This window comes from Oncorhynchus tshawytscha, linkage group LG10 (genome assembly GCF_018296145.1).
Source record: "Oncorhynchus tshawytscha isolate Ot180627B linkage group LG10, Otsh_v2.0, whole genome shotgun sequence".
NCBI lineage: Eukaryota > Metazoa > Chordata > Actinopteri > Salmoniformes > Salmonidae > Oncorhynchus > Oncorhynchus tshawytscha.
Genome location: NC_056438.1, coordinates 10342876 through 10369598, shown reverse-complemented (window position 1 = coordinate 10369598; position 26723 = coordinate 10342876). Strand labels below are relative to the sequence as shown.

At 45.5% G+C, this 26723-nt stretch overlaps 1 protein-coding gene across 1 annotated transcript in view; it reads right to left on the bottom strand.

Annotated features, from left to right (window-relative positions):
- Positions 1–26723, bottom strand: part of LOC112235095 (protein Shroom4) — a 110594-nt gene that overhangs the window by 10611 nt on the left and 73260 nt on the right. Inside the window, exons 4-11 of the mRNA XM_042329320.1 lie at positions 24372–24436; positions 21526–24275; positions 21061–21387; positions 20126–20199; positions 4876–5607; positions 4127–4371; positions 3863–4044; positions 1543–1775 (exon numbers count right to left, since the gene is read on the bottom strand). Coding sequence (XP_042185254.1) covers positions 1543–1775; positions 3863–4044; positions 4127–4371; positions 4876–5607; positions 20126–20199; positions 21061–21387; positions 21526–24275; positions 24372–24436 — 4608 coding nt within the window. The remainder of the gene's footprint in view (positions 1–1542; positions 1776–3862; positions 4045–4126; positions 4372–4875; positions 5608–20125; positions 20200–21060; positions 21388–21525; positions 24276–24371; positions 24437–26723) is intronic.

Below are 26723 nucleotides of genomic sequence, written 5' to 3'. Positions count from 1 at the left end.
TGGAGTGATGGGGGAGGAGGGAGAGGAGATGGAGTGATGGGGGAGGAGGGAGAGGACATGGAGTGATGGGGGAGGGGGAGATGGAGTGATGGGGGAGGAGGGAGAGGAGATGGAGTGATGGGGGAGGGGGAGATGGAGTGATGGGGAGGAGGAGAGGAGATGGAGTGATGGGGAGGGGGGGATGGAGTGATGGGGGAGGGGGAGAGGGGATGGAGTGATGGGGAGGAGGGGGTGGGGGATGGGGGGAGATGGAGTGATGGGGAGGAGGAGAGGAGATGGAGGATGGGGGAGGGGGAGATGGAGTGATGGGGGAGGAGGGAGAGGAGATGGAGTGATGGGGAGGGGGAGATGGAGTGATGGGGGAGGAGGGAGAGGAGATGGATGATGGGGAGGGGGAGATGGAGTGATGGGGAGGAGGGAGAGGAGATGGAGTGATGGGGGAGGGGGAGATGGAGTGATGGGGGAGGAGGGAGAGGAGATGGAGTGATGGGGGAGGGGGAGATGGAGTGATGGGGGAGGGGGAGAGGAGATGGAGTGATGGGGAGGAGGGGGTGGAGTGATGGGGGGGTGGAGTGATGGGGGAGGAGAGGAGATGGAGTGATGGGGGAGAGGAGATGGAGTGATGGGGGAGAGGAGATGGAGTGATGGGGAGAGGAGATGGAGTGATGGGGAGAGGAGATGGAGTGATGGGGGGAGGAGATGGAGTGATGGGGGGGGGAGATGGAGTGATGGGGGGGGAGATGGAGTGATGGGGGAGAGGAGATGGAGTGATGGGGGGGAGATGGAGTGATGGGGGGAGATGGAGTGATGGGGGGGGATGGAGTGATGGGGGATGGAGTGATGGGGAGAGGAGATGGAGTGATGGGGGGAGAGGAGATGGAGTGATGGGGGAGGGAGAGGAGATGGAGTGATGGGGGAGGAGGGAGAGGAGATGGAGTGATGGGGGAGGAGGGAGAGGAGATGGAGTGATGGGGGGAGATGGAGTGATGGGGGAGAGGAGATGGAGTGATGGGGGGGAGATGGAGTGATGGGGAGGGAGAGGAGATGGAGTGATGGGGGAGAGGAGATGGAGTGATGGGGGAGGGAGAGGAGATGGAGTGATGGGGGAGGGAGAGGAGATGGAGTGATGGGGAGGGGAGAGGAGATGGAGTGATGGGGGAGGGAGAGGAGATGGAGTGATGGGGAGAGGAGATGGAGTGATGGGGTGAGAGGAGATGGAGTGATGGGGAGGGAGAGGAGATGGAGTGATGGGGGAGGGGAGAGGAGATGGAGTGATGGGGAGGGGAGAGGAGATGGAGTGATGGGGGGAGGAGGGGGAAAGCACAAGACGTAGGGTTTCAAATGACATGAAAATATGTTCCGTAATAATGTAAATGTTGACATAAGTCCATAAAGACAGTAAACTATGTTTATTTGCTTTTGCTGACAAATGCATTGTTTGTCTTTGAGAGATATAGTCCTTTATTAGAGCAATGTGTATGAATGAGCAAATGAATGAGCAACTGCATAAACCCCAAACACACACAGACACAGTACACCTACCTATCCAGGCTGTCAGTGTTTTTCTCAGAGTTTGAGCTACGGTAGGCCCCTCTCCATCTCTCTGTGCCCGCCTTGCCCTCACCGCTCTGGGGGAATAGCTCCTCCATGAGTCCCTCTCTGGTCCCCATCCCCTGGTCCTCCATCTCCCCATCCAGGGACCCACTCTCTGCAGTCTTCCTACACGCCTGCGAGGCCTCCTGGTCAGGCAGCGTATCGATGTCTGTCTCCAGAACCTGTAGTAGAGTTCAGATCGTACCGGTAAGTTCACACTTTTATGTAGTTCTATATAATATATAGTTATATAATGTATAGTTCTATAATATATAGTTATATATAATATATTGTTATATAATTTAGTTATATATATATATATAAAATATATAGTTATATAATTTATAGTTATATAATATATGGTTCTATAATATATAGTTCTATAATATATAGTTATATAATATATAGTTCTATATAATATATAGTTCTATAATATATAGTTCTATAATATATAGTTATATATAATATATAGTTATATAATATATAGTTATATAATATATAGTTATATAATATATAGTTATATATAATATACAGTTATATATAATATATTGTTATATAATTTAGTTATATAAATATATAATATATAGTTATATAATATATAGTTATATAATATATAGTTCTATAATATATAGTTCTATAATATATAGTTATATAATATATAGTTATATATAATATATAGTTCTATAATATATAGTTCTATAATATATAGTTATATATAATATATAGTTATATAATATATAGTTATATAATATATAGTTCTATAATATATAGTTATATATAATATATAGTTATATATAATATATTGTTATATAATTTAGTTATATATATAAATATATAATATATAGTTATATAATATATAGTTATATAATATATAGTTCTATAATATATAGTTCTATATAATATAGTTATATATAATATATTGTTATATAATTTAGTTATATATATAAATATATAATATATAGTTGTATAATTTATAGTTATATAATACATGGTTCTATAATATATAGTTATATATAATATATAGTTCTATAATATATAGTTCTATTATATATAGTTCTATAATATATAGTTATATATAATATATAGTTATATAATATATAGTTCTATAATATATAGTTATATATAATATATAGTTATATATAATATATAGTTCTATAATATATAGTTCTATAATATATAGTTCTATATAATATATAGTTATATATAATATATTGTTATATAATTTAGTTATATATATAAATATATAATATATAGTTATATAATATATAGTTATATAATATATAGTTCTATAATATATAGTTATATATAATATATAGTTATATATAATATATTGTTATATAATTTAGTTATATATATAAATATATAATATATAGTTATATAATTTATAGTTATATAATACATGGTTCTGTAATATATAGTTATATATAATATATAGTTCTATAATATATAGTTCTATAATATATAGTTCTATAATATATAGTTCTATAATATATAGTTATATATAATATATAGTTATATAATATATAGTTCTATAATATATAGTTATATATAATATATAGTTATATAATATATAGTTCTATAATATATAGTTCTATAATATATAGTTATATATAATATATAGTTCTATAATATATAGTTATATATAATATATAGTTATATAATATATAGTTATATAATATATAGTTCTATATAATATATAGTTATATAATTTATAGTTATATAATACATGGTTCTATAATATATAGTTATATAATATATAGTTATATAATATATAGTTCTATATAATATATAGTTATATAATATATAGTTATATAATACATGGTTATATAATATATAGTTATATAATATATAGTTCTATATAATATATTGTTCTATAATTTAGTTATATATATAAATATATAATATATAGTTATATAATTTATAGCTATATAATACATGGTTCTATAATATATAGTTCAATAATATATAGTTCTATAATATATAGTTATATATAATATATAGTTCTATAATATATAGTTACATAATTTATAGTTATATAATACAATATATAGTTCTATAATATATAGTTCTATAATATATAGTTCTGTAATAAGTTAGCAGCATGCTCCGGGGTGAAGTTTTGCCTAGGTAGGATCAGCTTCCCCTCCCCCAATCCTATCACTGGAGGATGTCTAACTATTAGTGGGGAAAATGAAAATCTGACCCAAGATCAGCATCTTGGGGCAACTTCACCCTACTCCTTAGCAGCACAGTGAATCTTATCACACACCGTGACAGGCAGAGCAAAACACTGGAGCTCTGTCCTGATTGGCTCTTCATCCTCAGGAAGCCCCTCCTCCTGGAAGTCGTCAATGTCTGTTTCCATGGGGATGTCCACTTCCTGTTCCAAGCTCTGGGCGGAGCTCGGGCTAAAACCTGGTTCTAGTTCCAAGTCGGGTTCCAATTCTGGTTCTGGAATGGGAATCAATCAATCATATTATCTATAGCCCTTTTTACATCAGCAGTTGTCACTTTACAGAATCAGACTCCTTACTGTTGTTATTGTTGTTGTGGGGATGATTCCGGAATCTTCTACTGTTCTGTAGCTGTTGCTGCTGCTCGTAGCTCATAGCAAAGTAGGACTCGAGAGAGATAGCACCATTCTCTATGGTGGGGAGGGCTGAGATGCTATGCACCCTGGGAGATGGAGTTCTCTCCCACTCAGCACCGGCCCTCTGCTGTCTATGAGAGATGGGCTTCAACACAGCAGGGCGATCTTGATCATCCTTGTTGCATAGCCTGGAGTGGGATGACAATAGGATTAAGCGTGTGTGTGTGTGTGTGTGTGTGTGTGTGTGTGTGTGTGTGTGTGTGTGTGTGTGTGTGTGTGTATTCAGTCTCCATCTCCTCACCTGGCTTGGTTGTCTGATGGTGGTAGAGGGGGCAGTGAGTTGTCGTAATGAGTGGGTGTGTGTGTATGTGTGTGTGTGTGTATTCAGTCTCCATCTCCTCACCTGGCTTGGTTGTCTGATGGTGGTAGAGGGGGCAGTGAGTTGTCGTAATGAGTGTGTGTGTGTGTGTGTATTCAGTCTCTATCTCCTCACCTGGCTTGGTTGTCTGATGGTGGTAGAGGGGGCAGTGAGTTGTCGTAATGAGTGTATGTGTGTGTGTGTGTGTGTGTGTATTCAGTCTCCATCTCCTCACCTGGCTTGGTTGTCTGATGGTGGTAGAGGGGCAGTGAGTTGTCGTAATGAGTGTATGTGTGTGTGTGTGTGTGTGTGTATTCAGTCTCCATCTCCTCACCTGGCTTGGTTGTCTGATGGTGGTAGAGGGGGCAGTGAGTTGTCGTAATGAGTGGGTGTGTCTCTCTCTCTATGTTGTGGAGCCACCGGCCGGAAGGTCCTGCGTGTGAACCGGGGACTGGGCGTGGCTTGTGAAAAGGGGCGTTCCTGGAGCTGGCTCAGGCTACAGCGCTGGCACCCCGCTAGCTCCTCCCTCTGAGGGGGGAGGCTGTAAGAGCGCTGATACGTCATTTTGGATGTTTCTGTGGGACAGGGGGTGTGAGGAGAGTGAGAGCATAGACCCTCTGGTGGACTGAGAGGGAGAGGATGGACTGATGAAGAAGAGGTGGAGGAGAGAGAAGAGGCGAAGAGGGTGTGGTGGGACGCTCTCCTTCGATGGAACTCCTCCCATTTGGGGGGAGGCGGCCTGGGAGGGGGTGGGGTTTTCTTCCTGGTAGCCACTCCCCTAGCACTTCCCACTCCACCAACCCCGCCTCCCTCCTCCAGCTCTGAAAGCGGTGTCGCTGTAGCAACCGAGGGGGAAGCACGGTGGTATGTGGAGTCGAAACGTAGATCATTCTCCGACATGGCCCTGCTTCGTAGTGATGAAGACGATGATGAAGACGTGGGATCATCCACACTACAGGCAGACAGCCTGCCGCTCCGACCCAACTGGTGGTGGTGGTGTGGTGTAACTGTTATAGCACAATCTGGTGGCCTGGTGCAGGAATCACGTCTGTACCGTGGGTAGTCCCTGAGAGAGACGGAGAGAGAGACTCACTACACTGCCAGATCTGAGAATGGAAGCCTTCTCTAATTCTCCCATAGGGACGTCCATTAGACTGTCATCATAACATGGAGCCTGATGGAGAGGGATTTTACTTCCAATCACCATACACTTATACATGTAGTACTCACAGGTAATCAGAGAGAGAGAGAGAGAGAGAGAGAGAGAGACATATTTCCCTCAGATTACACAGATCCACAAAGAATCCGAAAACAAATATCTACTGGGTGAAATACCACAGTGTGCCATCACAGCAGCAAGATTTGTGACTTGTTGCCATGAGAAAAGGGCAACCAGTGAAGAACAAACACCATTGTAAATACAACCCATATTTAAGCCAATTTATTTTCCCTTGTATACCTTAACCATTTGTACATTGTTAAAACACTGTATATATATAATATGACATTTGTAATGTCTTTATTGTTTTGAAACTTCTGTATGTGTAATGTTTACTGTTAATTTTTATTGTTTATTTCACTTTATATATTCACTTTATATATTATCTACCTCACTTGCTTTGGCAATGTTAACACATGATTCCCATGCCAATAAAGACCTTGAATTGAATTGAATTGAATTGAATTGAGAGAGAGAGAGAGACAGAGAGAGAGAGAGAGAGAGAGAGAGCTCCTGACTTCTTAAAACTCTCAGGTTGTTAGAGTGAGATGAACAAAATGAAATTAGAAAAACATATTGTAGAACTGAAGATCAACACAGGAGGACAAGATTGGTCTTTTAACTCACACTCTGTCAATCTTAATCGTGCTAGCTAGCTGAATTCAAATCTGTCAGCTAGCTTACTGGCTGGTGGTAACTGTTGACTGGTGGTAACCATAGCAACATGGCCACTGAGGCAGGCTAGCAGCACCAGCAGCAGAGATAGTGACTTTCCCTTTTTTTGAATTTCCAGCAGAAATCAAATCAGAGAAGGAAAAAAGATCCATTTTAAACACAGAATTCAGAGGGAGAACCTGGAAACAGCGAAAAGGACCAGGAAAACAGGTTTCTGATGGTAAACGTGTACCAGAAAGGCACTGTCATGGTCCAGGGCAGTGGGGCTGGACTCAGCTCTTAGTGCAGGACTTCCCCAACCTAGGAAAGATAGTGGAAACCAAAAACGACAAGGACAGCACCCCGACCTCTCCCATCACCTCCAACAGCAGGAACCCAGGCCCTGACCCACACAACAGGTCTATCCTCCCCCTGTCTGCCTACGACCACCAGAGACAAGACCACACGACCATCAGCCTGCTGAGAAACAGGCTGGCTCTGTTCGAGGTATGGGTTACTGAGCTGAAGGAGCAGCCCCCCAGCTACACCACCTCCAGACTGCTGAGAAACAGGCTGGCTCTGTTCGAGGTATGGGTTACTGAGCTGAAGGAGCAGCCCCCCAGCTACACCACCTCCAGACTGCTGAGAGACAGGCTGGCTCTGTTCGAGGTATGGGTTACTGAGCTGAAGGAGCAGCCCCCCCCAGCTACACCACCTCCAGACTGCTGAGAGACAGGCTGGCTCTGTTCGAGGTATGGGTTACTGAGCTGAAGGAGCAGCCCCCAGCTACACCACCTCCAGACTGCTGAGAGACAGGCTGGCTCTGTTAGAGGTATGGGTTACTGAGCTGAAGGAGCAGCCCCCAGCTACACCACCTCCAGACTGCTGAGAGACAGGCTGGCTCTGTTAGAGGTATGGGTTACTGAGCTGAAGGAGCAGCACCCCAGCTACACCACCTCCAGACTGCTGAGAGACAGGCTGGCTCTGTTCGAGGTATGGGTTACTGAGCTGAAGGAGCAGCCCCCAGCTACACCACCTCCAGACTGCTGAGAGACAGGCTGGCTCTGTTCGAGGTATGGGTTACTGAGCTGAAGGAGCAGCACCCCAGCTACACCACCTCCAGACTGCTGAGAGACAGGCTGGCTCTGTTCGAGGTATGGGTTACTGAGCTGAAGGAGCAGCCCCCAGCTACACCACCTCCAGACTGCTGAGAGACAGGCTGGCTCTGTTAGAGGTATGGGTTACTGAGCTGAAGGAGCAGCACCCCAGCTACACCACCTCCAGACTGCTGAGAGACAGGCTGGCTCTGTTCGAGGTATGGGTTACTGAGCTGAAGGCCAGACTGCTGAGAGACAGGCTGGCTCTGTTCGAGGTATGGGTTACTGAGCTGAAGGAGCAGCACCCCAGCTACACCACCTCCAGACTGCTGAGAGACAGGCTGGCTCTGTTACTGAGCTGTATGGGTTACTGAGCTGAAGGAGCAGCACCCCAGCTACACCACCTCCAGACTGCTGAGAGACAGGCTGGCTCTGTTCGAGGTATGGGTTACTGAGCTGAAGGAGCAGCACCCCAGCTACACCACCTCCAGACTGCTGAGAGACAGGCTGGCTCTGTTCGAGGTATGGGTTACTGAGCTGAAGGAGCAGACCCCAGCTACACCACCTCCAGACTGCTGAGAGACAGGCTGGCTCTGTTCGAGGTATGGGTTACTGAGCTGAAGGAGCAGCCCCCAGCTACACCACCTCCAGACTGCTGAGAAACAGGCTGGCTCTGTTCGAGGTATGGGTTACTGAGCTGAAGGAGCAGCCCCCAGCTACACCACCTCCAGACTGCTGAGAGACAGGCTGGCTCTGTTCGAGGTATGGGTTACTGAGCTGAAGGAGCAGCCCCCAGCTACACCACCTCCAGACTGCTGAGAGACAGGCTGGCTCTGTTAGAGGTATGGGTTACTGAGCTGAAGGAGCAGCCCCCAGCTACACCACCTCCAGACTGCTGAGAGACAGGCTGGCTCTGTTAGAGGTATGGGTTACTGAGCTGAAGGAGCAGCCCCCAGCTACACCACCTCCAGACTGCTGAGAGACAGGCTGGCTCTGTTAGAGGTATGGGTTACTGAGCTGAAGGAGCAGTCCTCCAGCTACACCACCTCCAGCCCAGACACAGTGCTTCTACAGGACCTGATCGACCAGCTGAAGAACTCTGTCCAGGAGCTGAGAGAGAGCCTTACCACAGCTCTTGAGGAGGTAAAGGCCACCTTGAGGAGAGAGCCTTACCACAGCTCTTGAGGAGGTAAAGGCCACCATGAGGAGAGAGCCTTACCACAGCTCTTGAGGAGGTAAAGGCCACCATGAGGAGAGAGCTGGTGCAGGTAAAGGAGGAGATGGCAAAGGAGTTGTCTGTCATCAAGAGGGTGCGACATCACAGAGAACAGACTGTAGAGACTCCTAGAGAGAAGCTGCAGCCCCTCACCACCCCTAACAACCCCACCTTTACCCCCCCCAAGGAGCCCCAGGTCCCCTCAACGCCCCCAGACCCAGCGCACCCCACAGGTCCCACCCACCAACAGAGCATCACCACCTCCATCAGCACAGCCAGACTGGACCGGGCCCAGCCTAATACCCCATAGCAGACCACCACCTCTACCAGACCAGAGAGGAAGCCCCCGGCCCAGACCTGGCACCCTCCACTCCACAGGGCCCAGCCTACTACCCCATAGCAGACCACCACCTCTACCAGACCAGAGAGGAAGCCCCCGGCCCAGACCTGGCACCCCTCCACTCCACAGGGCCCAGCCTACTACCCCATAGCAGACCACCACCTCTACCAGACCATAGACTCTGTAGGGTTGAGTAAACAGCCCATCGAAAACATCTACAATAAATGCAGGCACGCACACGCACACGCACACGCGCACACACACACACACACACACACACACACACACACACACACACACACACACACACACACACACAGCTATTGTACTAAAAGGGAAAAAAAAAAAGAGAACAAATGTTTTCTGTTATCCTGTTCATCTGACTGAACATCTTAGTAGTTACTGTAGTTCTGACTGTTATCCTGTTCATCTGACTGAACATCTTAGTAGTTACTGTAGTTCTGACTGTTATCCTGTTCATCTCACTGAACAACTTAGTAGTTACTGTATTTCTGACTGTTATCCTGTTCATCTCACTGAACAACTTAGTAGTTACTGTATTTCTGACTGTTATCCTGTTCATCTGACTGAACAACTTAGTAGTTACTGTAGTTCTGACTGTTATCCTGTTCATCTGACTGAACAACTTAGTAGTTACTGTATTTCTGACTGTTATCCTGTGTCTCACTCTGAACAACTTAGTAGTTACTGTATTTCTGACTGTTATCCTGTTTCTCACTCTGAACATCTTAGTAGTTACTGTATTTCTGACTGTTATCCTGTTCATCTGACTGAACAACTTAGTAGTTACTGTATTTCTGGCTGTCATCCTGTTTCTCACTCTGAACAACTTAGTAGTTAGTAGTTACTGTATTTCTGACTGTATCCTGTTACTGTAGTTACTGTATTTCTGACTGTCATCCTGTTTCTCACTCTGAACATCTTAGTAGTTACTGTATTTCTGACTGTTATCCTGTGTCTCACTCTGAACATCTTAGTAGTTACTGTATTTCTGGCTGTCATCCTGTTTCTCACTCTGAACAACTTAGTAGTTAGTAGTTACTGTATTTCTGACTGTTATCCTGTGTCTCACTCTGAACATCTTAGTAGTTACTGTATTTCTGACTGTCATCCTGTGTCTCACTCTGAACATCTTAGTAGTTACTGTATTTCTGACTGTTATCCTGTTTCTCACTCTGAACAACTTAGTAGTTACTGTATTTCTGACTGTCATCCTGTTTCTCACTCTGAACAACTTAGTAGTTACTGTATTTCTGACTGTCATCCTGTTTCTCACTCTGAACAACTTAGTAGTTAGTAGTTACTGTATTTCTGACTGTTATCCTGTGTCTCACTCTGAACATCTTAGTAGTTACTGTATTTCTGACTGTTATCCTGTTTCTCACTCTGAACAACTTAGTAGTTCGTAGTTACTGTATTTCTAACTGTCATCCTGTTTCTCACTCTGAACAACTTAGTAGTTAGTAGTTACTGTATTTCTGACTGTCATCCTGTGTCTCACTCTGAACATCTTAGTAGTTACTGTATTTCTGACTGTTATCCTGTTCATCTGACTGAACAACTTAGTAGTTACTGTATTTCTGGCTGTCATCCTGTTTCTCACTCTGAACAACTTAGTAGTTAGTAGTTACTGTATTTCTGACTGTTATCCTGTGTCTCACTCTGAACATCTTAGTAGTTACTGTATTTCTGACTGTTATCCTGTGTCTCACTCTGAACAACTTAGTAGTTACTGTATTTCTGACTGTTATCCTGTTTCTCACTCTGAACATCTTAGTAGTTACTGTATTTCTGACTGTTATCCTGTTCATCTGACTGAACAACTTAGTAGTTACTGTATTTCTGGCTGTCATCCTGTTTCTCACTCTGAACAACTTAGTAGTTAGTAGTTACTGTATTTCTGACTGTTATCCTGTGTCTCACTCTGAACATCTTAGTAGTTACTGTATTTCTGACTGTTATCCTGTGTCTCACTCTGAACATCTTAGTAGTTACTGTATTTCTGGCTGTCATCCTGTTTCTTACTCTGAACAACTTAGTAGTTAGTAGTTACTGTATTTCTGACTGTCATCCTGTTTCTCACTCTGAACAACTTAGTAGTTAGTAGTTACTGTATTTCTGACTGTCATCCTGTGTCTCACTCTGAACATCTTAGTAGTTACTGTATTTCTGACTGGCATCCTGTTTCTCACTCTGAACAACTTAGTAGTTAGTAGTTACTGTATTTCTGACTGTTATCCTGTGTCTCACTCTGAACATCTTAGTAGTTACTGTATTTCTGATTGTCATCCTGTGTCTCACTCTGAACATCTTAGTAGTTACTGTATTTCTGACTGTCATCCTGTTTCTTACTCTGAACAACTTAGTAGTTACTGTATTTCTGACTGTTATCCTGTTCATCTGACTGAACAACTTAGTAGTTACTGTATTTCTGACTGGCATCCTGTTCATCTGACTGAACAACTTAGTAGTTACTGTATTTCTGGCTGTCATCCTGTTTCTCACTCTGAGCAACTTAGTAGTTAGTAGTTACTGTATTTCTGACTGTCATCCTGTGTCTCACTCTGAACATCTTAGTAGTTACTGTATTTCTGACTGTCATCCTGTTCATCTGACTGAACAAGTTAGTAGTTACTGTATTTCTGACTGTTATCCTGTGTCTCACTCTGAACATCTTAGTAGTTACTGTATTTCTGGCTGTCATCCTGTTTCTTACTCTGAACAACTTAGTAGTTAGTAGTTACTGTATTTCTGACTGTCATCCTGTTTCTCACTCTGAACAACTTAGTAGTTAGTAGTTACTGTATTTCTGACTGTCATCCTGTGTCTCACTCTGAACATCTTAGTAGTTACTGTATTTCTGACTGTCATCCTGTTTCTCACTCTGAACAACTTAGTAGTTAGTAGTTACTGTATTTCTGACTGTTATCCTGTGTCTCACGCTGAACATCTTAGTAGTTACTGTATTTCTGATTGTCATCCTGTGTCTCACTCTGAACATCTTAGTAGTTACTGTATTTCTGACTGTCATCCTGTTTCTTACTCTGAACAACTTAGTAGTTACTGTATTTCTGACTGTCATCCTGTGTCTCACTCTGAACATCTCAGTAGTTACTGTATTTCTGACTGCTATTCTTTCTTTTTGCAACATGAAATCACTATCAGTCAGCATGTGGAACATTCAGGGCCTAAACTCATCAACCTATCAGTCAGCATGTGGAACATTCAGGGCCTAAACTCATCAACCTATCAGTCAGCATGTGGAACATTCAGGGCCTAAACTCATCAACCTATCAGTCAGCATGTGGAACATTCAGGGCCTAAACTCATCAACCTATCAGTCAGCATGTGGAACATTCAGGGCCTAAACTCATCAACCTATCAGTCCCACAGGCTACAGAGAGGTCACTGTCCCACAGGCTACAGAGAGGTCACTGTCCCACAGGCTACAGAGAGGTCACTGTCCCACAGGCTACAGAGAGGTCACTGTCCCACAGGCTGCAGAGAGGTCACTGTCCCACAGGCTACAGAGAGGTCACTGTCCCACAGGCTACAGAGAGGTCACTGTCCCACAGGCTGCAGAGAGGTCACTGTCCCACAGGCTACAGAGAGGTAATCATTCTGCAGGAGACATGGTGTAAGGCTGACGTTGTCACTCACTGTCCCACAGGCTGCAGAGAGGTCACTGTCCCACAGGCTACAGAGAGGTCACTGCCCCACAGGCTACAGAGAGGTCACTGTCCCACAGGCTACAGAGAGGTCACTGTCCCACAGGCTACAGAGAGGTCACTGCCCCACAGGCTACAGAGAGGTCACTGTCCCACAGGCTACAGAGAGGTCACTGTGCTACAGGCTACAGAGAGGTCACTATCCTACAGGCTACAGAGAGGTCACTGTGCCACAGACTACAGAGAGGTCACTGTGCCACAGGCTACAGAGAGATCACTGTCCCACAGGCTACAGAGAGGTCACTGTCCAACAGGCTACAGAGAGGTCACTGTCCCACAGGCTACAGAGAGGTCACTGTCCAACAGGCTACAGAGAGGTCACTGTCCCACAGGCTACAGAGAGGTCACTGTCCCACAGGCTACAGAGAGGTAATCATTCTGCAGGAGACATAGTGTAAGGCTGACATTGTCACTCACTGTCCCACAGGCTGCAGAGAGGTCACTGTCCCACTGGCTACAGAGAGGTCACTGCCCCACAGGCTACAGAGAGGTCACTGCCCCACAGGCTACAGAGAGGTCACTGTCCCACAGGCTACAGAGAGGTCACTGTCCAACAGGCTACAGAGAGGTCACTGTCCCACAGGCTACAGAGAGGTCACTGTCCCACAGGCTGCAGAGAGGTCACTGCCCCACAGGCTACAGAGAGGTCACTGACCCACAGGCTACAGAGAGGTCACTGTCCCACAGGCTACAGAGAGGTCACTGTCCAACAGGCTACAGAGCGGTCACTGTCCCACAGGCTACAGAGAGGTCACTGTCCCACAGGCTACAGAGAGGTCACTGTCCCACAGGCTACAGAGAGGTCACTGTCCAACAGGCTACAGAGAGGTCACTGTCCCACAGGCTACAGAGAGGTCACTGTCCCACAGGCTGCAGAGAGGTCACTGTCCCACAGGCTACAGAGAGGTCACTGTCCAACAGGCTACAGAGAGGTCACTGCCCCACAGGCTACAGAGAGGTCACTGTCCCACGGGCTACAGAGAGGTCACTGCCCCACAGGCTACAGAGAGGTCACTGTCCCACGGGCTACAGAGAGGTCACTGTCCCACGGGCTACAGAGAGGTCACTGTCCCACAGGCTACAGAGAGGTCACTGTCCCACAGGCTACAGAGAGGTCACTGTCCCACAGGCTACAGAGAGGTCACTGTCCCACGGGCTAGAGAGGTCACTGTCCCACAGGCTACAGAGAGGTCACTGTCCCACAGGCTACAGAGAGGTCACTGTCCCACAGGCTACAGAGAGATCACTGTCCCACAGGCTGCAGAGAGGTCACTGTCCCACAGGCTACAGAGAGGTAATCATTCTGCAGGAGACATGGTGTAAGGCTGACATTGTCACTCACTGTCCCACAGACTGCAGAGAGGTCACTGTCCCACTGGCTACAGAGAGGTCACTGCCCCACAGGCTACAGAGAGGTCACTGCCCCACAGGCTACAGAGAGGTCACTGTCCCACAGGCTACAGAGAGGTCACTGTCCAACAGGCTACAGAGAGGTCACTGTCCCACAGGCTACAGAGAGGTCACTGTCCCACAGGCTGCAGAGAGGTCACTGCCCCACAGGCTACAGAGAGGTCACTGTCCAACAGGCTACAGAGAGGTCACTGTCCCACGGGCTACAGAGAGGTCACTGTCCCACGGGCTACAGAGAGGTCACTGTCCCACAGGCTACAGAGAGGTCACTGCCCCACGGGCTACAGAGAGGTCACTGCCCCACAGGCTACAGAGAGGTCACTGCCCCACAGGCTACAGAGAGGTCACTGTCCCACAGGCTACAGAGAGGTCACTGTCCCACGGGCTACAGAGAGGTCACTGTCCCACGGGCTACAGAGAGGTCACTGTCCCACGGGCTACAGAGAGGTCACTGTCCCACGGGCTACAGAGAGGTCACTGTGCCGTCACAGAAACACAGCTCTGTCCATAGAGGCAGAGACTCTGGAGGACTGATCATTTGGTTGAATCCGAACTTCAAAATCAAATTGATCCCCTCAAAATTGGTAAATATCACATTTGGTTAAAACTGAAAAAAGAACTTGTACTGACAGAAAAAGATGTGTTCCTTTGCGCAATATATATCCCCCCTCGGAATCCCCATATTACTCAGAGGAGATCCCCCCCCCTCAGAATCCCCATATTACTCAGAGGAGATCCCCCCCCCACCCCCTCAGAATCCCCATATTACTCAGAGGATATCTGCCATCTGCAGGCCCAGGGAAATGTGCTCATCTGTGGGGACACAAATGCGCGCACAGGAACACTACCTGATCTAACGAGCACATGAGGGGACAGCTTGATTACAGGCCATAGTGTCTCTAACTGTCTTCATCTCCCCCATAGAAACAACAGTGACAGCAACATCAACAAAAATGGAAGGAATCTGTTGCAGCTCTGTAGAAGCCTGGGTCTGTACTTTGTCAATGGTAGGTTACGGGGGGGACTCTTTGGGGAGATTCACCTACTGCTCACCTCTTGGCCACAGTACAGTAGACTATATGATCACAGACATGAACCCTTTCTCTCTCAGCTCATTCACTGTCAAGTCACTAACACCTCTGTCTGATCACAGCCAAATTACGTTGTTCCTCAATAGAACAGACATGGAAACAACCAGACATTCACAGTCCAGTAATCTGTACAACATCAGACATTCACAGCCCAGTAATCTGTACAACATCAGACATTCACAGCCCAGTAATCTGTACAACATCAGACATTCACAGTCCAGTAATCTGTACAACATCAGACATTCACAGCCCAGTAATCTGTACAACATCACACATTCACAGCCCAGTACAACATCAGACATTCACAGCCCAGTCAGCTGTACAACATCAGACATTCACAGTCCAGTACAACATCAGACATTCACAGCCCAGTAATCTGTACAACATCAGACATTCACAGTCCAATAATCTGTACAACATCAGACATTCACAGCCCAGTAATCTGTACAACATCACACATTCACCGCCCAGTCAGCTGTACAACATCACACATTCACAGCCCAGTAATCTGTACAACATCAGACATTCATACAGATGGGCCCAAAACAGCACAGAAGATACCAGAAAGCAACCTGTAACCAAAATATCCAAACACAGATAACAGATAACTTTCTGGATACCACATTCACTCACAGTGAAGAAGGCATCAATCTAGCAGTAAAAAACATCAACTATATATTCAGGCAAACGGCAAAAGAAGCACAATTGAAATTGAAAAGAAACAAATCAAAAAAGACGACAGATGACGACTGGTTTGATGCAGATTGTAAAATTATAAGGAAAAAACTTAGAACACTATTTAACCAAAAGCACAGAGACCCAAATAATGGTGGACTACACCTTCATTACTGTGAGACTTTAAAACTCTATAAACGTACACTCAGAACCAAAAAAGCCCAGTACAACAGCAAGCAGCTGACACTAATTCAGGAGTCCATAAACACACACAACTTCTGGCAAAATTGGAAAAACCTAAAAAAAATCTAAAGAGGAATTAGTGAAACAAAATGGTGACATATGGACAACCCATTTTAAAACACTCTACAACACCTCTCAAACTGATACAAATGCAGAACAACGCCAAATACATGAGAAGTTGAATAGATTAGAAAAAGCTATAAAGGACAATCAAAATCCATTGGACTCCCCAATTACTAACCAGGAGCTCTATAAGGCACTAAACTATTACTGACCAGGAGCTCTATAAGAAACTAAACTATTACTGACCAGGAGCTCTATAAGAAACTAAACTATTACTGACCAGGAGCTCTATAAGAAACTAAACTATTACTGACCAGGAGCTCTATAAGAAACTAAACTATTACTGACCAGGAGCTCTATAAGAAACTAAACTATTACTGACCAGGAGCTCTATAAGAAACTAAACTATTACTGACCAGGAGCTCTATAAGAAACTAAACTATTACTGACCAGGAGCTCTATAAGAAACTAAACTATTACTGACCAGGAGCTCTATAAGAAACTAAACTATTACTGACCAGGAGCTCTATAAGAAACTAAACTATTACTGACCAGGAGCTCTATAAGAAACTACACTATTACTGACCAGGAGCTCTATAAGAAACTACACTATTACTGACCAGGAGCTCTATAAGAAACTAAACTATTACTGACCAGGAGCTCTATAAGAAACTAAACTATTACTGACCAGGAGCTCTATAAGGCACTAAACTATTACTGACCAGGAGCTCTATAAGAAACTAAACTATTACTGACCAGGAGCTCTATAAGAAACTAAACTATTACTGACCAGGAGCTCTATAAGAAACTACACTATTACTGACCAGGAGCTCTATAAGAAACTACACTATTACTGACCAGGAGCTCTATAAGAAACTAAACTATTACTGACCAGGAGCTCTATAAGAAACTAAACTATTACTGACCAGGAGCTCTATAAGGCACTAAACTATTACTGACCAGGAGCTCTATAAGAAACTAAACTATTACTGACCAGGAGCTCTATAAGGCATTAAACTATTACTGACCAGGAACTCTATAAGAAACTAAAACTATTACTGACCAGGAGCTCTATAAGAAACTAAACTATTACTGACCAGGAGCTCTATAAGGCACTAAACTATTACTGACCAGGAGCTCTATAAGAAACTAAACTATTACTGACCAGGAGCTCTATAAGGCACTAAACTATTACTGACCAGGAGCTCTATAAGAAACTAAACTATTACTGACCAGGAGCTCTATAAGAAACTAAACTATTACTGACCAGGAGCTCTATAAGAAACTACACTATTACTGACCAGGAGCTCTATAAGAAACTAAACTATTACTGACCAGGAGCTCTATAAGAAACTAAACTATTACTGACCAGGAGCTCTATAAGAAACTAAACTATTACTGACCAGGAGCTCTATAAGGCACTAAACTATTACTGACCAGGAGCTCGATAAGAAACTAAACTATTACTGACCATGAGCTCTATAAGAAACTAAACTATTACTGACCAGGAGCTCTATAAGAAACTACAGGCTCTCAAATTTAAAAAGCATGCGGACCTGATGGCATCCTCAATGAGATACTCAAACTCACTAGCGCAAAATGTCAATTGGCTATATTAAAACGGTTTAATTTGATCCTGAGTGTAGGTTATTTCCCTGACATCTGGAATCAAGGGCTCAATCTTTAAGAACACATTGGACCCTAACAATTCCAGAAGTATTTGTGTGAACAGTAACCTGGGGAAGGTTTTCTGTAGTATTATAAATGTAAGAGTTCTAAACTTCCTTAATAAGCACAATGTCTTGAGTAAAAGCCAAATAGGATTCATACCAAAACATTGCACGACTGATCATACACCCTAAACATGTGCACCAAAATAATACCAAAATATACGCTTGCTTTATCAACTTCCAAAAAGCATTTGATTCTATTTGGCATACAGGACTGTTCTACAAAGTTATTGAAAGTGGTGTAGGGGGTAAAACATATGACATAATTAAATCAATGTATACTGGCAATACGTGCAGCATTAAAATTGGTAAGAAAAGAACAGAATTCTTTAACCAGGGGCGGGGCCTTCGTCAGGGTTGCAATCTGAGCCCTGCACTCTTCAATATTTACATCAACGAATTGGCCACTATTCTAGAAGAATACTCAGCCCCTGGTGTTAGTCTCCACAATTCAGAGGTTAAATGGCCTGCCCTTTGCAGATGAGCTATGCCTGCTGTTGACCACAGCACATGGCCTACAGCAGAGCCTGGACCTGCTAGAGCAGTACTGCCAGACCAGGGCCCTGGCAGTAAACCCCAAAAGACTAAAATAATGATTTTCCAGAGAAAATCCAGATCTTAGACCAAAGTTATATTATACTGGACTGGACACACTACAATTACTTCAGTTTAAAAATAAGCTCAACTGGACACCTTAATGAGGCAGTGAATGAACTGAGAGAGAAAGCACGCAGGGCATTCTACACCATTAAAAAACACATTCAAATTGAAATACCTATTAAAATGTGGTTAAAACGAATTGAATGTGTCATTGAACCAATTGTACTTTATGGCAGTGAGGTGTAGAGTCCACTTGCAAAACAAGATTTTAAACAATGGGACAAACACCCCATTGAAACCCTGCATGCAGAGTTCTGTAAGATTCTCCTACATGTCCAGAGGAAAACTACAAACAATGTATGCAGGGCAGAATTAGGCCAATATCCACTAATAATAAAAACTCATAAAAGAGTGATTCCATTTTGGAAACATCTAAAATACAGTGACCCCCTCTCATATCACCTCCAAGCCCTGCTATACCAAGAGCACAAGCACAAAGCAGTGCTATCTGGCCCTAAATCGACAGTACACCGTAGCTAAATATTTGACCATGGTTACTGATCAAAACCTTCGAAAAACCTTGACAAATTACAGGCTCAGTGAGCACAGCCTTGCCAATGAGAAGGGTAGACAGGAAAACCTGGCTCCCTGTAGAGGAAAGGCTGTGCAACCACTGAACAACAGCAGAACCTGAGACGGAGCTGCATTTCCTGACAAAATGTCAAAAATATAAAACAATTAAGAGTGTCATTTCCCCAAATTTGAAACCCTTATTCAAGGTTTCAAAGACCTCTCTGATGAGGACAGGCTACCCGTCCTGTTGGGGAGGACGCAGAGAGCTGTGGGTTGACAGAGCACTACATTGAAGACCTCTCTGATGGGAATAGGCTACCCGTCCTGTTGGGGAGGACGCAGAGAGCTGTGGGTTGGCAGAGCACTACATTGAAGACCTCTCTGATGGGAACAGGCTACCCGTCCTGTTGGGGGAGGACGCAGAGAGCTGTGGGTTGACAGAGCACTACATTGAAGACCTCTCTGATGGGAACAGGCTACCCGTCCTGTTGGGGGAGGACGCAGAGAGCTGTGGGTTGGCAGCGCACTACATTGCTGCCTGCCATAAGATGAGGGACAGTGTCCTCTATGCTTATTGTTATTGTTCAATGTTTGGTTATTTTGACCCTTGGTTATTGTTGTTACTGTTGTCCTGTTGATAATACTGATTATTATGATTAATTATGTTAATATTGTAAATCTCCAAAGTAAGCTTTGGCAATATGTATATTGTTATGTCATGCCAATAAATCAAATTAAGAGAAAGAGAGAGAAAGAGAGAGACAGAAAGAGAAAGAGAGAAACAGAAAGAGACAGAGAGAGAGTGAGAGAGAGCGAGAGAGAGAACGAGAGAGACAGAGAGAGAGACAGAGAAGAGAGACAGAGAGGAGAAACAGAGAGAGAGAGAGAGAGAGAGAGAGAGCTGACAGGCAGGAAGTGTCATACCTCTCAGTCAGGCTGAACTTCCTGTTGATTTGTGTTTGTTCCCGCGGTAACGGCTGGGATGGGACAGGATACTCCTGTGGAACACATTCATTCACACTCATTAAGTACTTTGAAAAGCTCTAAACGTGATGATTAGAGGTCTACTTTAAGGTTTGACACAATAGAACACAGCTCTATGGCCAAAAGAGGAGGAGAGCAACTATTTCATCCAGACTACAGAGGAGAGCAGCTATTTCATCCAGACTAAAGAGGAGGAGAGCAGCTATTTCATCCAGACTACAGAGGAGAGCAGCTATTTCATCCAGACTAAAGAGGAGAGCAGCTATTTCATCCAGACTAAAGAGGAGGAGAGCAGCTATTTCATCCAGACTACAGAGGAGGAGAGCAGCTATTTCATCCAGACTAAAGAGGAGAGCAGCTATTTCATCCAGACTACAGAGGAGGAGAGCAGCTATTTCATCCAGACTACAGAGGAGGAGAGCAGCTATTTCATCCAGACTAAAGAGGAGAGCAGCTATTTCATCCAGACTATAGAGGAGAGCAACTATTTCATCCAGACTAAAGAGGAGGAGAGCAGCTATTTCATCCAGACTATAGAGGAGAGCAACTATTTAATCCAGAATATAGAGGAGATGATATGTTATAAAGGGTTTCTTAACATCTGCTGAAAAACTCAATTTGGGGGACAGATTAATAATGAGTAATAAAAGGCTTGTAGATTCAGTTCTCATCTCAAACACTGGAATCAGTTGATAAAATACATGAAAACCCCCCAGTGTGTGTGTGTCTTTATATCCTCATGTATCACCCAAGGCTAAGCAATCTACAACACATTACATCCTCATTCACATCTGGATCCATTTAATAGTGTTGGGCATCTTCAAAAACTGTAGAAGATACTGTCTATGTTCTCTATAACAGTAGCCTATACTTGCCTCTGTTGGTGTGTAGCCATATGGTAGGAACCCCTGATGTGGAGCCTGGTTGTCCTGGAGGAGAGGGGTTTTGACAGGGTGGAAGGCTGAATGAGGGGCCTCTATCTGGGCTTGGAGATGGGGGCAGGAGTGGGGCTGGTTCTTCTGGTATGCCTGGAGCTGAGTCCGAGTGTTGTAGAGGTCCCGAGCTGTACTGAGTGACTCTCTCTCCCTCTCTCCTTGTCTCTCTATCTCCCTCTCACATTCCCTCGCCAGCTCAATCTCCTTCTCTCTTTCTCTCTCCCTCTCTCTCAGTCTAGCCTTCTCTTCGCATTGTCTCTGCTCCTCTCTCTCCCGCTCCCTCTCCTTTTCAAGCGCCATCTCCCTCTCTCTTGCTCTGTCCTCCCTTTTCTTCGCTCTTTCCCACTCCCTCTCCTTTTCTCTCTCCCTCTCTTTTTCTCTCTCCGTCTCCTTTTCTCTCTCCCTCTCCTTCTCTCTCTCCTTCTCTCTCTCCTTCTCTCTCTCCCCCTCCTTCGCTCTCTCCCCCTCCTTCGCTCTCTCCCCCTCCTTTTCTCTATCCCTGTTGCTGCAAATCAATTGTCTCCGGGTCTCCATGGTTGTAATCGATAGGGGACTTTCCTTCTGGATTCCCCCCTGGTATGAGTACCTCCGCTGGGCTTTTCCCTGTCCGTAGCCCCCTCCCTGGTTCTCCAGCGTGGATGGATGAGGCTGCCTCCCGTGTCTATCTGGCCTCTGTCTTCGACTCGTCAGGCCTGGCAGATTCCACACAGACATACTCCTACTGGTCTCCTCAAAGAACTTACAACGATCCGCGAAAGGAAGAACATCGCACTCCTCCGTACGAGAAGAACGAGTGGTGGTGGAGGAAGAGGAGGAGGAGGTTGCTCTTCCTCGTCCTGATAACCCCAGGGCCCCTGTAACCCTCTCGCCCTGACGGTCGGTGCCCATTTCCAGTTGGAGATGGTGTTCGGGCGTCCACCTCCATTGGCGAGCCATACCAGCTGGATCTTGCTCCTCCACCACCTGGGTTCCCACATCGCAGCTGGGCATGGCTGGAACCAACCACTGGGTGGTCCTGGATGGGTCTGACGCTTGGTCTTGGTCCTCTGGTGGTTCAGGATCTTCATCCCTGGGGGGTTGCAGAGCTGAAACTGGGGTTGGGGACAGCTGGTGGAGCTGGGGTGTGGAAGTAGAGGCCAGTAGACTTCCAGGGTCTGGAGCTGATCGGCTGTCATCAGACGAGGTGTACCTGCCTTGGGAGCACCTTTCCTGGGAGCACCTTTCCTGGGAGCACCTTTCCTTGAGGTCGTCAGCCTCTTCCATCTGGAGGTCCTCCAGGTCAGGACCCTCTTCTTCCTCGACCGTCTCCCCGCCGTAGAGCAACCCTCCTGGGCCTTTGCTCTTCGACAGCTGAGCTTTCTTGCGCTGGATCTCATTTCGGAGGTTGGTGGCGAAGCGTTCGCTGCGGCGGCGTGACCGGGACGAACGGTGACTCCTGGGTTTCTTCATCAGCACCTCTCCATCATCATCATCATCCTCTCTTTCTCCTCTTCTTTCTTCTCTTCCTCCTCCTCTCAGATTCTCCTCAAGTAAGCTATCCACACTTGCTGCAGCACTGAGAGGCCCAAAGTCTGTCTTCCGTACCCGCTCAGAGCTCACTCCTCCCTGGTTACAGCCTCCAGAAGGCTTCTCTGACCCTGGTACACTCAATGACCTAGCCCAGGGGTGTTGGAGCTGGATGGGAGAGAGGAGAGTAGCAGCAGCTCCCCCCACCACCAATCCCATCTCCCTTGCCTCTCTAACCCCATCGATGTCCACCGATCCTGGGGAAGAGCAGCGACTCCCTCCTCCTCCAGCACCCTCTCCCCACTTCCCCTGGTTCTCCTGGAGTTGGACAGGGGCGTTGTTACTCCCTAGATCCTCAGATAGGTTCTCTCTGGTGGGGTGAAAGGGGGAATGAGACCACTGGGAGCTGGAGGGGGAGGCGGAGCTACGGTCTGAAGGGTCTGAGGGGTCGCTGGTGAACTCTAGGAGACGTAGCTGGGACAAGAGTTTCTCAGGGGCGCTGTGTCTGTAGAGACCTAATGAGGAGTGCTTGTTCTGGGGGAGGAGGTGGCTGGGCTCCCCTAAGGGTTCTGGATCTATGGAGGTGTCAGGAGGGCCGGGGCTTGAGATGGGAGAAGTGGGGCTTATCTCTGGAGCAGGGAGGAGGGGGGAAAGGGGGTCTGGGTGGCTATTCTGGATCAATGAGTTGCTGTCCTTACGGGAACTTTTTTTCTTGGAGATAAGGGTGTAGTACTGCTCTAAGGAATCACCTTTGAAATTCCCAACCCTGTTTCCATTTCTGTTTCCCTCAGTCTTTGACGTCTCACTAGTAGCAGGATAGCTGTTGTTGCTCAGAACGCCCGGAATGTTCAGAAGATCGTCGTCATCGTCGTCGGCATGGCACTGGGAGAGGCTGGGAATTCCGACGGGGTCAGGGATGCATCGTTGTACTTTGTCATCTGTGACCCCGGAGCAACCCCGGGTGGCCCTGAAACTGTCCTTCCTGGTCGGTGGCTGGGGGGGACTCGAAACCTCCCTTTCCCCTTCTCCTCCACCCATCTCCCCTTCTCCCTTCCTCCTCTCGTCCTCATAACAGTATGAAGATGGTCTCTCCTTCGCTTCTGGCCGCCTCACTCTGGGTCTGGTCAGCGACCCAGACTTTAGTAAGGCAGAGGTCCTGGTCTCATCTTGGGGCTCGCCTGACTCCCTCCCCAGGGACGGTGTATCGCCGCAGGCATACCCCTGGCTGGTGGGCCCCCCTGGCCCCAGGCTCTGGAGGATATTGTCCATGGAACAGGCTTCACCAGGCCTCAGTGAGACAGTATAGTCAGACGTATTAGAACTAGCTGAAAAAGAACTATAGGCAGAGTCTCTCTTGTTGTTGAAGATGACAGGGTCGACAGGGGAATTCTGGGAATCGTAGTCTCTCTTGTTGTTGAAGATGACAGGGTCCACTGGGGAATTCTGAGAATCGTAGTCTCTCTTGTTGTTAAAGATGGCAGGGTCCACTATGGAATTCTGGGAATTGTAGTCTCTCTTGTTGTTGAAGATGCCGGGGTCAACAGGGGAATTGTAGTCCCTCTTGTTGTTGAAGATGGCAGGGTCCACTGGTGAATTCTGGGAATCGTAGTACACTTGGCTGCTAGGAGGCTCCAGGCTCTCCATGCTACCTAAAACAAGGATCATAATGTAAATCCGATGTTAAACATTATCCTCTATTATTGTAAACGCATGTGTGGTTAGATTGTGTTCAAATCAAATCAAACCTAAAGAACTGCTGTGGTCTGTGGAGTAGTGTCTGGAGAGCTGATTCCACTGGATAGACAGATCACTGTGGAGAGGGACGGGGAGAGAGGGGGAGAGGGAGGGGGGAGAGGGAGGGGGAGAGAGGGGGAGAGGGAGCAAGGGAGGGGAGGGGAGAGGGAGGGGTAGAGAGGGAGGAATGTTACCCTCTAAACTTGGTCTCTTTGAAATAGAATCCTAGTTGCACTAAATCTTCCAGTGAGTTTTATCTGCCTTACTGTATTCCACACATGGTTGGTCTGCCTTACTGTATTCCACACATGGTTAATCTGCCTTACTGTATTCCACACATGGTTGGTCTGCCTTACTGTATTCCACACATGGTTAATCTGCCTTACTGTATTCCACACATGGTTGGTCTGCCTTACTGAATTCCACACATGGCTAATCTGCCTTACTGTATTCCACACATGGTTGGTCTCCCTTACTGTATTCCACACATGGTTAATCTGCCTTACTGTATTCCACACATGGTTGGTCTGCCTTACTGAATTCCACACATGGCTAATCTGCCTTACTGTATTCCACCCATGGTTGGTCTGCCTTACTGTATTCCACACATGGTTAATCTGCCTTACTGTATTCCACACATGGTTAATCTGCCTTACTGTATTCCACACATGGTTGGTCTGCCTTACTGTATTCCACACATGGTTAATCTGCCTTACTATATTCCACACATGGTTTGTCTGCCTTATTGTATTCCACACATGGTTGGTCTGCCTTACTGTATTCCACACATGGTTAATCTGCCTTACTGTATTCCACACATGGTTGGTCTGCCTTACTGTATTCCACACATGGTTGGTCTGCCTTACTGTATTCCACAAATGGTTTGTCTGCCTTACTGTATTCCACAAATGGTTTGTCTGCCTTACTGTATTCCACAAATGGTTGGTCTGCTTTACTGTATTCCACACATGGTTTGTCTGCCTTACTGTATTCCACAAATGGTTAAGCTGCCTTACTGTATTCCACACATGGTTAATCTGCCTTACTGTATTCTACACATGGTTTGTCTGCCTTACTGTATTCCACACATGGTTAATCTGCCTTACTGTATTCCACACATGGTTAATCTGCCTTACTGTATTCCACAAATGGTTAATCTGCCTTAATGTATTCCACACATGGTTAATCTGCTTTACTGTATTCCACACATGGTTAATCTGCCTTACTGTATTCCACAAATGGTTAATCTGCCTTACTGTATTCCACACATGGTTAATCTGCCTTACTGTATTCCACACATGGTTAATCTGCCTTACTGTATTCCACACATGGTTAATCTGCCTTACTGTATTCCACACATGGTTAATCTGCCTTACTGTATTCCATACATGGTTAATCTGCCTTACTGTATTCCACACATGGTTGGTCTGCCTTACTGTATTCCACACATGGTTAATCTGCCTTACTGTATTCCACACATGGTTGGTCTGCCTTACTGTATTCCACACATGGTTAATCTGCCTTACTGTATTCCACACATGGTTAATCTGCCTTACTGTATTCCACACATGGTTAATCTGCTTTACTGTATTCCACACATGGTTAATCTGCTTTACTGTATTCCACAAATGGTTAATCTGCCTTACTGTATTCCACACATGGTTTTAAACATTTTAAGGTAGGAAAAGAAGGAAGAGAAGATTTGAATGGTAGCCTCTTTAAGCAGTCAGGGATTTCTGCTGCGTCGCGGTAGAGAGAGACAGGAAATGAGGTGGTAACCAGGGGAAATGACATCCCCTCCCTCATGAACACTCCATCAGGGAATGATGAGGAACATGACAGGAATACCAACTCTGAATCAGAGTGGACAGACAAACAGCCGCACTGCACACACACAGACACACACAGACACACACACAGACACACACACAGACACACACACACACACACACACACACACACACACACAGACACACGCAGACACACAAACAGCCGCACTGCACACACACAGACACACAAACAGCCGCACTGCACACACACAGACACAGACACAGACACACAGACACACACACACACAGACACACACACACAGACACACACACACACAGACACACACACACACACACACACACAGACACACACACACACACAGACACACACACACAGACACATACACACACAGACACACACACAGACACACACACACGCATACACACACAGACACATGCATACACACACAGACACAGACACACACATACACACACAGACACATGCACACACACAGACACACACACACAGACACACACACACACACACAGACACACGCATACACAGACAGACACACACACACAGACACACGCATA